The sequence below is a fragment of the Oncorhynchus clarkii genome, chromosome 10 (genome assembly GCF_045791955.1).
Source record: "Oncorhynchus clarkii lewisi isolate Uvic-CL-2024 chromosome 10, UVic_Ocla_1.0, whole genome shotgun sequence".
NCBI classification, from domain to species: Eukaryota; Metazoa; Chordata; class Actinopteri; order Salmoniformes; family Salmonidae; genus Oncorhynchus; species Oncorhynchus clarkii.
The window spans coordinates 22,560,127-22,577,075 of record NC_092156.1 but is presented as its reverse complement, the minus strand read 5'-3'; the positions used below and the strand labels follow the sequence as shown (position 1 = coordinate 22,577,075).

The following is a 16,949-nucleotide window of genomic DNA, read 5'->3' as shown; positions in this document are numbered from 1 at the left end:
TCTTAACTTTCTCAATCACTCATTCAGAACAATCAATAATGGCAGTATACGGCAGTATACACATTAATTTAGAAGTGATTAGAAACATCCTATTCTTATTTAGAATAAAAAAAAGTGACAAAAAAAAAGATCAATAGAAACTAAGTCAATGTGACAAAATATGTACAAAAGTGCTGTAATTTCTAAATGGTTCATCCGATATGTATGAAAATACCCTCAAATTAAAGCTGACAGTCTACACTTTATCCTCAGTCATTGTATCATTTCAAACCCAAAGTGCTGAGTATAGAGTCAAAACAAAAAAACGTGTCACTATCCCAATACTTTTAGAGCTCACTGTATATGCCAGAGGCAATACACAGGATCAGAACTGACCACAGTTCTCTTGGACAACCCTCATTTTTCCTTGTAAGAACAAGTGCCACAGGTTGTTGTTAGTCATTACATCTAACAATAGTCCAGATAAATCCACAATCCCGTGACAAATCAAAAGCATACCAGTTGCTCGAGTCCCACACAAGGGACCAGCAACTTCAAATTGGGCCGGTAATCCAGGCTCTAAACAGGGCCTTTGGCAAGCCTTCAGTCCATATTATTTTACGAAATAAGCAATTAGAGGTAAGGCAAAGTTAGAACAACCCCCCAAAAAACAAAAATGTTTTTTTTTTTTTTTTTTTTTTTTTTTTTTTGGGGGCTCAGAAATCTGACACACACACAAAAAGGTACTGAAGTAGGTGAACTGGGAATTGCGTCTTCAGGGACGAGTCTCCAATTGTCAAGCTCAATGGGATGATCTTGTTAAATAAGTCAGTCCTTTGGAGAACACCTGGAAAACAAATTAAGATCTTCTCTTCCCAGGGATGGTGTGTTTGGAATGGAAGATTAATTGCACAGAGTTTGGCTTGGCTCTCAGATAAAGTGGGCTCCATACACCATGGTTGTGAACAACAGGTTCCATAAGGGACCTGTAATTTGGTCTTATCGGGTGTTCACACACCCCAAAACCCGTTCTCCGTTTCGACACATGGTCTACAATGTCACACACAGAACATGTCAAATCAAAGTTTATTTGTCACGTGCGCCAAATACAACAGGTGTAAACCTTAGAGTGAAATGCTTACTTACAGGCTCTAACCAATGGTGCCAAAAGGCATGTGTGTGTGTGTAGGGAAGTAAAGAAATAAAACAGTAAAAATACATTTGAAAAAAGGGTAGCAAGGCTATATACAGACACCTGTTAGTCAGGCCTATTGAGGTAGTATGTACATGTAGGTTTCGTTAAAGTGACTGTGCATATATGACGAACAGAGAGTAGCAGAAGCGCAAAACGAGGGGTTGGCGGGACACAATGTAGATAGCCAATGTGCGGGAGCACTGGTTGGTCGGGCCAATTGAGGTAGTATGTACATGAATGTATAGTTAAAGTGACTATTGTGGGAGCAAGATGTACATATAGGGAGAAACATAATACTGTACCACAAGAGAAAGATACACTTAGAGTGCATTTCCCATTCTGGTAAAATGCATTGTCTATTGTATAGGACAGGAAACCAAAGTAAGGCCATGAGAGCATAGGACAGCTGGACATACCAAGGTCAGAGGGACACACAAAGGAGGGGGTCAGCCAAATGACCAACTGACGGACTATAGACATAGGGCATATATTTTTAGGACATGAAGAGAAGAGACATTGTCTACTAGTCCTAATAAGGACAGACATACCAAAGAACACACCAAGCTAAACTTAAGGATAAGATGGGAATGTATTATTTTTGGGACATGAAGAGGTCCTGTCACCATTATAACTTAACTGAAAGCAGATATGGGCATTATTGGGCATGAACAAGCAGGATGCACAGATTGGGATATAATGGTGGCAGATGGACTGAGGGAAGTGACTTAATTTGCATGTGGGATGGACTCATATGTTGTATGTGTATAAAAACAGAGCCAGAGCTCTGGAAAAGTGTGTGTTCCGCAGACCATCTAGGCTTCTGATATGTTTGTATTAAAAGCCTATATTGAATTCACAAGTTCTTGTAAGTGTTATATTTTGTAATGATTCTCCATGACACTATGCATAAGATAAACAGAGACTAGCAGCAGCGTAAAAGAGGGGTTGGGGGAGGCACACAATGCAAATAGTCTGGGTAACCATTGGTTTACCTCTTCAGGAGTTTTATGGCTTGGGGGTAAACACTGTTGAGAAGCCTTTTTGTCCTAGACTTGGCACTCTGGTACCGCTTGCCATGCGGTAGTAGTCTAATCCGAGGTGAGTGATCACTGTCCTGATATCCAGAAGCTCTTTTCTGCCGTAAGATGGTTGCAGAAACATTATGTACAAAATAATTTACAAATATTGTGGGAAAAAAAACACATCATAGCACAATTGGTTAGGAGATCGTAAAACGGAGGCCATCCCCTCCGGCGTCAACTTCATTGCACATAATGTCAATCAATGTCTCTAGAAACAGGGGAGTGATAAATCGTTCTGGCAGAACAATGAGGCTAGTCATTATCGTCGAGCTGGGTAATATTAACATTTGCTTGTGCACTGTCAGTTTATATGTTAGGACTGTATTGTGTCATCAACCAGCTTGTTGCTTGTTCCATCTACCTATCACATCGTCTAACAAGTATAGCATTTTGAATATAAATTATTTGTTCAGAAAGTAAAAAAGGTAATTAAATGTAGGTCTAATTATTCAATAAGTGCAGTTGAAGTCAGAAGTTTACATACACCTTCACCAAATACATTTTAATGCCGTTTCACAATTCCTGACATTTACTCCTAGTACAAATTCCCTGTCTTAGGTCAGTTAGGATTACGACTATTTTAAGAATGTGAAATGTCAATAGTAGAGAGAAATTATATTTCAGCTTTTATTGCTTTCATGAAATTCCCAGTGGGTCAGAAGTTTACATACACTCAATTACCATTTGGGAGCATTGCCTTTAAAAATATTTAACTTGGGTCAAAAGTTTCTGGTAGTCTTCCACAAGCTTCTCACAATAAATTGGGTGAATTTTGGCCCATTCCTCCTGACAGAGCTGGTGTAACTAAGTCAGGTTTGTAGGCCTCCTTGCTCACACACGCTTTTTCAGTTCTGCCCACAAACTGTCTATGGGATTGAGGTCAGGGCTTTGTGGTCAGGGCTTTGTCATCCTTAAGCCAATTTTGACAACTTTGGAAGTATGCTTGGGATCGTTATCCATTTGGAAGACCCATTTGCAACCAAGCTTTAGCTTCCTGACTTGAGATGTTGCTTCAATATATCCACATAGTTTTAATCTATTTTGTGAAGTGCACCAGTCCTTCCTACAGCAAAGCACCCCCACAACATGATGCTGCCACACCTGTGCTTCACGGTTGGGATGGTGTTTTGGTAACAAGCATCCCCCTTTTCCCTCCAAACATAATGATGGTCATTATCGCCAAACAGTTCTATTTTTGTTTCATCACACCAGAGGACATTTCTCCAAAAGTACGATCTTGTCCCCATGTGAAGTTGCAAACCGTAGTCTGGCTATTTTAATGGTGGTTTTGGAGCAGAGGCTTCTTCCTTGCCGAGCGGCCTTTCAGGTTATGTCGATATAGGACTTGTTTTACTGTGGATAAAGATCATTTGGTATCGGTTTCCTCAAGCATCTTCACAAGGTCCTTTGCTGTTGTTCTGGGATTGACGTACAAAGTACGTTCATCTCTAGGAGCCAGAACACGTCTCCTTCCTGAGCGGTATGACGGCTGCACGGTCCCATGGTGTTTATACTTGCGTACTATTGTTTGTACAGATGAACGTGGTACCTTCAGGAATTTGGAAATTGCTCCAAAGGATGAACCAGACTTGTGGAGGTCTACAATCTTTCTTCTGAGGTCTTGGCTGATTTATTTTGATTTTCCAATGATCTCAAGCACTGAGGCACTGAGTTTGAAGATGGGCCTTGAAATACATCCACAGGTACACCACCAATTGACTCAAATGATGTCAATTAGCCTATATCAGAAGCTTCTAAAGCCATGACATCATTTTCTGGAATTGTCCAAGCTGTTTGAAGGCACAGTCAACTTAGTGTATGTAAACTTCTGACTCACTGGAATTGTGATAGTGAATTAATCTGTCTAAACAATTTTTGGAAATATTACTTGTGTCATTCAAAGTAGATGTCCTAATTATAGTTAACTTCTTGATGCACCCATCCCGTTACCGGGATCATTTTCATCAACATCCGCTGAATTGTAGAGAGCAAAATTCAAATTAAATTACTAAAAATATAGAATTTTCATGAAATCACAAGTGCAATATAGCAAAACACAGCTTAGCTTTTTGTTAATCCACCTGGCGTGTCAGATTTCAATAAAGTTTTTCGGCAAAACCATACCAAGCGTTTATGTAAGGACATCTCTCTCAGTAGACAAAATATTACAAACAGCTAGCAGCCGAGTAGATTGGTCACGAAAGTCAGAAAAGCAATATATTAAATCGCTTACCTTTGATGATCGTCGGATGTTTGCACTCACGAGACTCCCAGTTACACAATAAATGTTCCTTTAAGATAATTTTCATATCCAAAATACCTCCATTTGGTTGGCGCGTTGTTCAGAAATCCACAGGCTCGAGCGATCACGATGTCGCAGACAAAAAATTCCAAATAGTATCCGTAAGGTTCGTAGAAACTTGTCAAACGTTTTTTATAATCAAGCAATCCTCAGGTTGTTTTTACAATATATGTCGATAATATATCAACCAGGACTGTAGCTTCTTCAATAGGAGAGAGAGAGAAAATGGCTGTTCCGCATGCAAAACTCTGCTGGCACCCAGCCATCCACTGACGCAATGGGTTCTTTCTCACTAATTTTTCAAAATAAAAGCCTGAAACTATGTCTAAAGACTGCTCACACCTTGAGGAAGCCATTGGAAAAGGAATCTGGTTGATATCCCTTTAAATGGAGGCAAGGCATCCAATGGAACAGAGAGCTTTCAGGAAAAACAGCACTTCCTGGTTGGATTTTCCTCAGGATTTCGCCTGCAATATCAGTTCTGTTATACGCACAGACAGACAATATTTTGACAGTTTGAAACTTTAGAGTGTTTTCTATCCTAATCTGACAATTATATGCATATTCTAGTTTCTGGGCCTGATAAATAGGCAGTTTCAATTGGGTACGTTTTTCATCCAAACACAAAAATACTGCCCCCTACACTCAACAAGTTAACAAGACATTTGTGGAATGGTTGAAAAACAAGTTAAACTTATGTTGGAATTGTTATGTAAACTTCAACTGTATGTTCTCCATATACATTACTGATCCAAATTATCCAGATAACCCTGAACCAACTCTTGCGATCAGACTGAAAGAGCAAAAAGCTTTCAAGTGTAACAATACTGGTACATCTTTCCTTTGACCCACCTTACCCAATTCAGTAATTAGCAAAAACAAGTCCAGGGACATCAAGTTGTGGGGGAAAAAAATGAAACTAATTTATTTTCAGAATGAGATTCTGTGAAGTACTGGAAACACCACAAGGTCATTTAAACAGTTACAACATAATTATGTAGTCAACCAATTAAACTGAGACTAATGGAATTCAAATGAGCTAAACCAAAACGACTAGGGTCTGACTTAAAAATCCTAATTGATTTAGGGATCTCGGGACAATGTAAATAACACCATGTGATGGGCCTATGAAATATGATTACTGTATGTCTTATAGTGCCTGACATGGCAACATGTCCTGCTTTGTTGAAAGAACAGAGAGCATTCTTAAGTTCCAAATTAAACAAACCTAGCTTCTAAATGACCAACTGCGCAAGAAGCTGCCATGAAAACAACAATGCTGGCGCCTGGCTTGATAGTATTTTAATGGCATGGGGTGCCACACACACATGCTATGCAGCAGTGTACTAACAATACTCATTAGTATAATGTAGCCTACTTTAACTCCAGTTCCAAGACACTAGTTTTCCCAACTTCATACACAAAACTAATTTACATTACCCATTAATCATTTGATTGAAAAGGCAAAAAAAAACACCACAGGTTATCCTGTTTTCAAGAACACAAATTCTTTACATTACTAATTATGAAACATAGCCATAGGGATGAAGGCATGCCAGGAGATGGCTACAGATTGTTACACCAGATAATGTGATTTTACCACAGAGTTTTGGTATCCAGTACTGGGAGTTACAGTTTATGTACCGTTTAGTGTAGCACAGAATTTTAGACCAACCAAGTCACCCACACATCTTCTAAAATGTACGTGTCCAACAATGTTTGCGCCACCATATTTTAAATGGAGAATCTCTCATTGATTGAGACACGTGGTGCTGCATGTCATGATGACACTCACCTGTCTCAGTCAACGAGAGAAGATTTGAAATAGACAAGATGGCGGCGTACACATTGCTGGATTACTTCATGGAGAGTTCATTTTAGTAACGGAGCATTTTCTATATACAAAACGAACCACCTGCAACTGGACACAGACATTTTAGAAGATACATGTTTGCACAACAATGTAGTCATTGGAAACACTTTAGAACAAAACATACTCGCAATTTTCACATATGTTGATGTTGGGGTGGTGCTGGAGATGATGAGTATGACATTACCCTTCAAGGTTGGTCGAACATTATCTGTGCTACACCAAACAGTACCTAACCTGCAACTCCCAGTAATGGATACAAGAACCTGGTGAATCACATTACCCTGGTGTAACAATCTGTAGCTTGCCCAGAGAATGAGCAATCTTCCTGTTAGCAGGATGCTATTCACAACCATTTCCTCCCATGCTTTGGCCCTCACGGGACACACCTGCTGTAGAGTCAAACAGCTGAAGTAAAGGCCGAAAACTCATGTTGAGAAATTTGTATTATAATAGCAATAAGTCCGACAGGTTATTGTTCAGCTACCTAGCAGTTTTTTTCTACACTTCATACTCAAGACAAGAGTGTGAGTCCTTGTAATACTCCTTACTATTTGAAATACTATTGGCAATGCCTCACCTTGTTAAGGTGAAATAAGCTAAAGGGTGAGATTGCCTGCATCAGCACATGTGATTGTTTTGGAAACAAAAGGATATAAACTGAAGGATAAATTTGACAAAAACATTACGGATTTAAAATAGGTCAAGTGTACAATATTTTGAAAATTGTGTCCAATTCTAAAACCAGACAAATGGCAGACTTTTTTTAAACATGGTCAATAAACAAAATTAGTACCATAATTAGGGTTGCAAAATTCCAGTAAACTTTCTCAAAATTACAAGGATTTCTAGAAAACCTGATTGGAGGATTGCTGGATTTCCTGTTATTCCCTCTTTATTCCAGTTCTTTCAACCAGGATATCTGGAAAACCTGAGAATGTGGGTAAAATTCCTGGAATTTTGCAACCCTGTTGTATTTAAAACGTGGTTAAATTGTAAGAGTAACCTCACTAGTATGACCAAGACTGTTGATGTTAGAAAGCTTGACAGTGACGAAACGACACTTTGCTAAACAGTGTAAACTCACTGTTCAGGCAGTGTCTGTCCATCTAATAAATTAATTGTTCTTCCCTGCCTCAGGGCTCAGAATTATGCATAACACACTTGTTTCAAATCCCATGGAAAACAAACCGATGTTTCAGATTTAAATCAGAATGTTAAATTGAGGAATATTAAATCGTCCATTTCTCCATATTTCAATTATTCATTTTAGTATTACTAGCTATTCGGTCTTGTAGGTTCCTGTCATTCAGAGGCACCAATAAAAATGTTTCTATGTTGTCGGTGTTAGCTCGACAATTTTTGGTTGGTTACAAACACCTTAAAATATCCACAATAAGCAATTGAAAAACACCACTTAAGAGAAGAAAATGCGTTAATTCAAACTCAAAATGACCATCGTCTTACCTGGAAAATACAAGAGAAATGCAAGTGACAGCAAGGTGCCAAATTTCCGCAAAGTATACATCTCCATAGTTCAGTATGCGCCTTCGGTCACCCCACAATCTCTGTTTCCAGTCGTAACGTATACGGTCTTCCAGTTATCAGTGCGCAATTTCACTTTGGGTAATGTGAAGTCTTTCAATTTGCTTCCTTCCGCCAGAGAAAAGACAAGGGGTAGCGCGTTTACAGTAGGCAATGTGACCTCAGCGGCAGTTGACGTGACAGACTCGCGTTTGGCGTTCAACATCGGGCGCGAGGAATTGTTCCAATGAACGACTTCGGCAAGTGCCCAAGCCTACAAAAATGTCTTCGTCAACTTTCCCTTTTACGCTTTGGGACATTGAATATTTGGATAAAAAGGTTGTCATCATGAGAAAGCTCTGCCCTGCCACCTCAACGTGCGCCACCTGTGCTCATTAGCAACACCCTCTCGGAATTCCTCGCAGCGCACTACCGGTGCAGCAGTTCTATTTAAGCGTTAATGCCCGAGGAGATGAGGTATATGACCAATATACCAAGGCTAAGGGCTGTTCTTGCTCTCGACGCAATGTTGAGTGCCTGGATACAGCCATTAGCTATGGTATATTGGTCATATATAGCCTATACCACAAACTCCATAGGTGCCCTATTGCTATTATCTGGTAACCAACTTAATTAAAACAGTAAAAAGTTATTTTTGTCATACCCATGGTATATGGTCTGAGAACCCATGGCTTTCAGCCAATCTGCATTCAGGGCTCAAACGACCCAGTTTATAATCCCAAATAGAACCGTGGTACATTGGTACACATGATTGCATATTGCACAGCCTAGGCCTACATATTATGTAAGAGATAAACTCCCATGTTCTGTACATTAACTAGGAAATACATGAAAGACAATGCAGCCAGGGCCGGCTTAATGCAGTGGCTTACCAAGGCTAAAGCCCCTGTGCCCAGGCCTGTGGGGGGCCCAAGAGGCAGCAAAAAATAAACATAAAAAGGAAATATATACAGTATATACAGTGTATTATACAGTATATATTATATAATCTATAATATATATCCTACTGTTCAAAAATTGGGGTTTCTTAGAAATGTCCTTGTTTTTGAAAGAAAAGCACATTTTTGTCCATTAAAATAACATCAAATTGATCAGAAAGATTTTTCATGGAATATCTAAATAGGCATACAGAGGGCCATTATCAGCAACCATCACTCCTGTGTTACAATATCACATTGTGTTAGCAAATCCAAGTGTATCATTTAAAAGGCTAATTGATCATTAGATAACCATTTTGCAATTATGTTAGCACAGCTGAAAACTGTTGTTCTGATTAAAGAAGCAAAACAACTGACCTTCTTTCGACTTGTTGAGTATCTGGAGCATCAGCATTTGTGGGTTTGATTACAGCCTCAAAATGGCCAGAAACAAAGACCTTTCTTCTGAAACTCATCAGTCTTTTCTTGTTCTGAGAAATGAAGGCTATTCCATGCAAGAAATTGCCAAGAAACTGAAGATCTTGTACAACGCTGTGTACTACTCCCTTCACAGAACAGCGCAAATGGTCTCTAACCAGAATAGAAATAGTAGTGGGAGGCCCCAGTGCACAACTGAGCAAGAGGACAAGTACATTAGTGTCTAGTTTGAGAAACAGACGCCTCACAAGTCCTCAACTGGCAGCTTCATTAAATACTACCCACAAAACACCAGTCTCAACGTCAATAGTGAAGAGGCGACACCGGGATGCTGGCCTTCTAGGCAGAGTTGCAATGAAAAGCCATATCTCAGACTGGCCAATAAAAATAAAATATTAAGATGCGCAAAATAACACAGACACTGGACAGAGGAATTCTGCCTAGAAGGCCAGCATCCTGGAGTCGCCTCTTCACTGTTGACGTTGAGACTGGTGTTTTGTGGGTACCATTTAATGAAGCTGCCAGTTGAGGACTAATGAGGTGTCGGTTTCTCAAACTAGATATACAGTGCATTTGGAAAATATTCAAACCCCCTCCCCTTTTCCACATTTTGTTATGTTACAGCCTTATTCTATAATTGATTTAATCATTTTTTTTCCCATTCATCAATCTACACACAATAAGAAAGGAGGACCAAGGCACTCTTCATATAATTCGTTAAAATGCCTTTATTTGTATGGCATGTTCAATGGAAACAAAGTTTAAAAACCCTGATGGGTTTCAGCTGCATGGCCTTCGTCAGGGAGTACACAGATAATACAATGTCTTCTTTTGAACAGCTTTTTCCAATCTACACTGATTTGAAGAGGGAGGGGTTACAGAATTCATTGGACAACGCCTAGTAAGCATTACTATACGTTAAAAAGCTAAATACTGTAGATATGTTATCAAACATGCATCTCAATGCTAGATGCAACAGAACCCCTAGAAAGGACCCCTAGAAAGGTATTATGAAGTTTCCAGCTAATGGAGCACAAGGTGAAACTGAATTTAGAGATAAATGGGAGGCTATTCTCATCAAGTGTTCTTTTGACCTAATGCTACTTCTAATAGAGGAAGCTAAAAAGGACAGACAAGTAGTCCAAACAGAAAGAAGTAAAAAGGAACATTTCAGAACACAGTGACAATTCCAACAAAGCACAGTGCGATGGGATTATGAAAGAGAAAATAGACACATTCACTCTGACAATGAAGCAAGACAAGCTAAAGAAATGTAAAAGAGATGAAGTAGACTTCAGAGATGGTAAGGTCTTTGCCCGGAGAAAACCAACCCGCAAGAATTCAGAATCACAGATCTGTTTCTTTCAACTTTACGAGCAGCGACGATGAGGATCACCCCACACAGTCTTAGTCCGGCTCCTCCCAAGATTTTTTAGACCAGGAAGAGGAGCCACGCAGGTTCCCCAACAAGAGAAGGAGACGACACAGAATAGGCCAACACGGATGGTAGGAAGAAATCAGGACTATCAAACCACACGGAGCAGGACCAGAACAAGGCTGTGATCAGTATTTCTGGAGAACCCCTTTCTAATGATTGTGTAAGGGTCTTGTCTAAAGGACTGTCCTTTCCCCCCACATACTCGACGAATGAATTCAATACAAAGATTGACCTATTTTAGTTTCTACAGGAATCTACATCTGAAGGCCTGGTACAAGCAAAACATCTCTCCAACTACAGACACCAGTGTTTCAGGTCAGGCAGTTTCTGTGCCCTCAAAAACACATTTTAAGCTCAAGGTCACCTTTTGTCCCATTGTCCAGAATGCCACATTTGCATACATTTGCAAAGAAGGTGAGTTTTGATGTGGAGAATCTGTTTAAGGGTAAAATTGACTCTAACCAAACACAATGTAACCCTTCTAAGTCAGAGAGGGCTGCAGTTGAATCCTTGTCCAAAAATGGACGGATTGTGGTTAGAAGGCGAGCCTTCTATCCGTTCTATTGGCCAAAGTGCAATCATTGGAAAATAAAATAAATGACCTACGAGCAAGATTAAACTACCAACGGGACATTAAAATCTGTAATATCTTATGTTTTACCAAGTGATGGCTGAACGACGACATGAATAACATACAACTGGTGGGTTATACACTGTATCGGCAGGATAGAACAGCAGCCTCTGGTAAGACAAGGGGTGGCGGTCTATATATATATTTGTAAACAACAGCTGGTGCATGATATCTAAGGAAGTCTTGAGGTTTTGCTCGCCTGAGGTAGAGTATCTCACGGTAAGCTATAGACCACACTATCTACCTATAGAGTTTTCATCTGTATTTTTCGTAGCTGTCTACATACCACCACAGACTGATGCTGGCACTAACACCGCACTCAATGAGCTGTATACCGCCATAATCAAACAGGAAAACATGAATCTAGAGGCGGCACTCCTAGTGGCCGGGGACTGTAATGCTGGGAAACTTAAATCCGTTTTACCAAATTTATACCAGCGTGTTAAATGTGCAACCAGAAGGAAAAAAACTCTAGACCACCTTTACTCCACACACAGAGACACATACAAAGCTCTCCCTCACCCTCCATTTGGCAAATTTGACCATAATACTATCCTCCTGATTCCTGCTGACAAGCACAAATTAAAGCAGGAAGCACCTGTGACTCGGTCAATAAAAAAAAGGGGTCAGATGAAGCAGATGCTAAGCTACAGGACTGTTTTGCTAGCACAGACTGGAATATGTTCCTGGATTCTTCCGATGGCATTGAGTACACCACATCAGTCACTGGCTTCATCAATAAGTGCATTGATGACGTCGTCCCCACAGTGACTGTACATACATACTCCAACCAGAAGCCATGGATTACAGGCAACATCCTCACTGAGCTAAAGGGTAGAGCTTCCGCTTTCAAGGAGCAGGACTCTAAACCGGAAGCTTATAAGAAATTCCGCTATGCCCTCCGACGAACCATCAAATACGCAAAGCGTCAATACAGGACTAAGATCGAATCGTATTACATGTGGCAGAGCTTGCAAACTATTACAGACTACAAAGGGAAGCACAGCCGAGAGCTGCCCAATGACACGAGCCTACCAGACGAGTGAAATTACTTATATGCTCGCTTCGGGTCAAGTAACACTGAAGCATGAATGAGAGCATCAGCTGTTCTGGATGGCTGTGTGATCACGCTCTCCGCAGCCAATGTAAGATCTTTAAACAGGTCAACATTCACAAGGCCTCAGGGCCAGACAGATTACCAGGACGTGTACTGCGAGCATCCGCTGAACAACTGGCAAGTGTCTTCACTGACATTTTCAATCTCTTCCTTTCTGAGTCTGTAATACGAACATGTTTCAAGCAGACCACCATAGTCCCTGTACCCAAGAACACTAAGATAACATGACTCCCGACCAGTAGCACTCACATCTGTAGCCATGAAGTGCTTTGAAAGGCTGGTCATGGCTCACAACAACACCATTATCCCAGAAACCCTAGACCCACTCCAATTTGCATACAACCCAAACAGATCCACAGATGATGCAATCTCTATTGCACTCCACACGGCCCTTTCCCACTTGGACAAAAGGAACACCTATGTGAGAATGCTATTCATTGACTACAGCTTAGCGTTCAACACCATAGTGCCCTCAAAGCTCATCACCAAGCTAAGGACCCTGGGACTAAACACCTCCCTCTGCAACTGGATCTTGGACTTCATAATGAGCCGCCCCCAGGTGGTAAGGGTAAGTAGCAACACATCTGCCACGCTGATCCTCAGCATGGGGGCCCCTCATGGGTGCATGCTCAGTCCCTTGCTATACTCCCTGTTCACTCATGACTGCACGGCCAGGCACGACTCCAGAACCATCATTAAGTTTGCTGATGACACAACAGTGGTAGATCACCGACAATGACAAGACAGCCTATAGGGAGGAGGTCAGAGACCTGGCCATGTGGTGCCAGGACAACAACCTCTTCCTCAAACGTGATCAAGACAAAGGAGATGATTGTGGACTACAGGAAAAGGAGGACCGAGCACACCCCCATTCTCATCGACAGGGCTGTAGTGTAGAAGGTTGAGAGTTTCAAGTACCTTGTCCACATCACCAACAAACTAACATGGTCCAAGCACACCAAGACAGTCGTAAAGAGGGCACGACAAAACCTATTCCCCCTCAGGAGACTGAAAAGATTTAGCATGGGTCCTCAGATCCTCAAAAGGTTCTACAGCTGCACCATCGAGAGCATCCTGACTGGTTGCATCCCTGCCTGGTATGGCAACTGCTCGGCCTCCGACCGCAAGGCACTACAGAGGGTAGTGCGTACGGCCCAGTACATCACTGGGGCCAAGCTTCCTGCCATCCAGGACCTCTATACCAGGCGGTGTCAGAGGAAGGCCCTAAAAATTGTCAAAGACTCCAGCCACCCCAGTCATAGACTGTTCTCTCTGCTACCGCATGGCAAGCGGTACCGGAGCGCCAAGTCTAGGTCCAAGAGGCTTCTCAACAGCTTCTACCCTCAAGCCATAAGACTCATGAACATCTAATCAAATGGCTACGCAGACTATTTGCATTGCCCCCCACCCTTTTACGCTGCTGTTACTCTCTGTTACAGTCTATGCAAGTCACATTAATAACTCTACCTACATGTACATATTACCTCAATTACCTCGACTAGTACCGGTACCCCCTGTATATAGCCTCGCTATTGTTATTTTACTGCTGCTCTTTAATTATTTGTTACTTTTATTTCTGTCTTTTTTCTTAGGTATTGGTTAAGGGCTTGTAAGCATTTCACTGTAATTTCACTGTTGTATTCGGCGCAGGTGACAAATGTATATATATTTTTTGTTGATCTAAATGTTGTTAGCCAATCACAGACTGTGCTGTTACCAGTAGCCTACATCAGACAACTAGCAAGAGTTGTCTCCATAGCTTTCAGTCAAAGAGAAAAGTTAATGGGCTTTCCCAGAGGGTCCTTGCTTTTCGGGATCCTTGGGATGTCCCTACCTCAATTAAGTATAAATGTAAAATGGTTAAGTTTAGTGTTATAGTTTAGGGTTTAGGGTAGAGACTTCCCAATGAATCCAGATAGCAGTGACCGTTCATAGAGTGAGAGACAGGCACGGTATTTGAGAGCTCGGCGGCGACCCCGACATTCATTCGTTATTTTAGTTTTTTAAACGGCAGACGCGATTTTCAAGAGATCATTTCATTGGAGAGGATGAAAAGAACTACCAAGATGTCCTTGATCTGATTGAGGAGTAAGTGGGCTATATTTAAGTTGTGATATCGTTAGGAAATGTTTGGCCTACTGTGTTGATAAGGCAAATTTGGTTTATTTGAAAATTATTTTTTGTTGATAACGTATTGTCGAAAGCAGTAGGCAATATTATTTACTGTGTCGATGGAGGAGTAGGCTAGTCTACAATAACCTAATTTGATGTGCTAGTATTATTTATTTCATAGATTAATTAAATTGTAAATAAAAATATACACATGCGGTGCTATAGGATATATTTAAACTTATATGTTTTACATTGTAATACACTAACCTTACATGCCATTGTGTGCTGGAGCTATGGGTTTATTTGTCCACTGTCACTAGACCTACACATTCACACTCAAACTGAATTGAAGTGGGATACATAACTACTTTTCACTGAAGAAGGGAATGAGGTATGACATACAACTTTGATCGAAGACCTTAAAATCATGCCTGTCAAGAACAATGGAATCATAACGGTATCCTAATATAGTGTGGATGCAGGAGTAGCCTATTCTACAATAATGTAACTGTATGTGCTAGTATTATTTATCTAATTGATAAATGAAATGGTAAATGTGGTTGGGTACGCTACTTCATTCAATGATTACGGTATTTTACAAGGTAGATAAAGGAGTAGCCTATCATCTACAATAATAATGTAATTGAATGTGCTTTCTGAAGGAAATTGTAAGTGGGGATGGGTAGTCTACTTCATTCAGTGAATACTGAATGTCTTGCTTTCTCTGGGAGTATGTTAATGAAGGCTTTTCAGCTGTTGAACTATGGCACGGTCAAACTAATTTATAAATTAAACTTTCTTTTAGTCAAGAAGTGATGAGCTAGAGCAACTAATCATCGTCACTGTATCTGTTCTACCTACCACCCACACTAATCTCCTTCCACAAGCAACCACATCCTCTTCTCCTGTTCAAATAATTTGCTGCCACACTGAAAACAGTGTACATACATACCTCTGTGCCCATCTCATTGCAACATGATCCATCCAAGGCCAAAGCTGGACGCCTAAAATTTGAGAGATGTAAACAATATGCTACTGTGTGTGTGTGTGTGTGTGTGTGTGTGTGTGTGTGTGTGTGTGTGTGTGTGGAGTTCCAAGAAAAACTTGAGAAGATGGCAAAGGAGATAGTGATAAGAGTGAAGGCATACAGTATGAAAATAAAGACCCCTTGGGATCTAAAATGAGTGTGGGTTTTTAATTTTTATTTATTTATTTATTTTATTTCACCTTTATTTAACCAGGTAGGCTAGTTGAGAACAAGTTCTCATTTCCAACTGCGACCTGGCCAAGATAAAGCATAGCAGTGTGAACAGACAACACAGAGTTACACTTGGAGTAAACAATTAACAAGTCAATAACACAGTAGAAAAAAAGAGAAGAGTCTATATACATTGTGTGCAAAAGGCATGAGGAGGTAGGCGAATAATTACAATTTTGCAGATTAACACTGGAGTGATAAATGATCAGATGGTCATGTACAGGTAGAGATACTGGTGTGCAAAAGAGCAGAAAAGTAAATAAATATAAACAGTATGGGGATGAGGTAGGTAAATTGGGTGGGCTATTTACCGATAGACTATGTACAGCTGCAGCGATCGGTTAGCTGCTCAGATAGCAGACGTTTGAAGTTGGTGAGGGAGATAAAAGTCTCCAAATTCAGCGATTTTTGCAATTCGTTCCAGTCACAGGCAGCAGAGAACTGGAACGAAAGGCGGCCAAATGAGGTGTTGGCTTTAGGGATGATCAGTGAGATACACCTGCTGGAGCGCGTGCTACGGGTGGGTGTTGCCATCGTGACCAGTGAACTGAGATAAGGCGGAGCTTTACCTAGCATGGACTTGTAGATGACCTGGAGCCAGTGGGTCTGGCGACGAATATGTAGCGAGGGCCAGCCGACTAGAGCATACAGGTCGCAGTGGTGGGTGGTATAAGGTGCTTTAGTAACAAAACGGATGGCACAGTGATAAACTGCATCCAGTTTGCTGAGTAGAGTATTGGAAGCTATTTTGTAGATGACATCGCCGAAGTCGAGGATCGGTAGGATAGTCAGTTTTACTAGGGTAAGTTTGGCGGCGTGAGTGAAGGAGGCTTTGTTGCAGAATAGAAAGCCGACTCTAGATTTGATTTTAGATTGGAGATGTTTGATATGAGTCTGGAAGGAGAGTTTACAGTCTAGCCAGACACCTAGGTACTTATAGATGTCCACATATTCTAGGTCGGAACCATCCAGGGTGGTGATGCTAGTCGGGCGTGCGGGTGCAGGCAGCGAACGGTTGAAAAGCATGCATTTGGTTTTACTAGCGTTTAAGAGCAGTTGGAGGCC

At 40.9% G+C, this 16,949-nt stretch overlaps 1 protein-coding gene across 2 annotated transcripts in view; it reads right to left on the bottom strand.

Moving 5' to 3' along the window:
• LOC139418150 (endothelial cell-selective adhesion molecule-like) overlaps positions 1 to 8,100 on the bottom strand; it is a 55,910-nt gene extending 47,810 nt beyond the window's left edge. Inside the window, exon 1 of one of the 2 annotated variants that reach the window (XR_011635277.1) lies at positions 7,896 to 8,100. Coding sequence is in view for 1 of the 2 variants with exons in the window: in XM_071167381.1 (XP_071023482.1) it covers positions 7,896 to 7,962 (67 nt within the window). In the remaining variant the exon portion in view is untranslated. The remainder of the gene's footprint in view (positions 1 to 7,895) is intronic. The other variant, XM_071167381.1, reaches the window with a different exon arrangement.
• Positions 8,101 to 16,949: the final 8,849 nt, after the last annotated feature.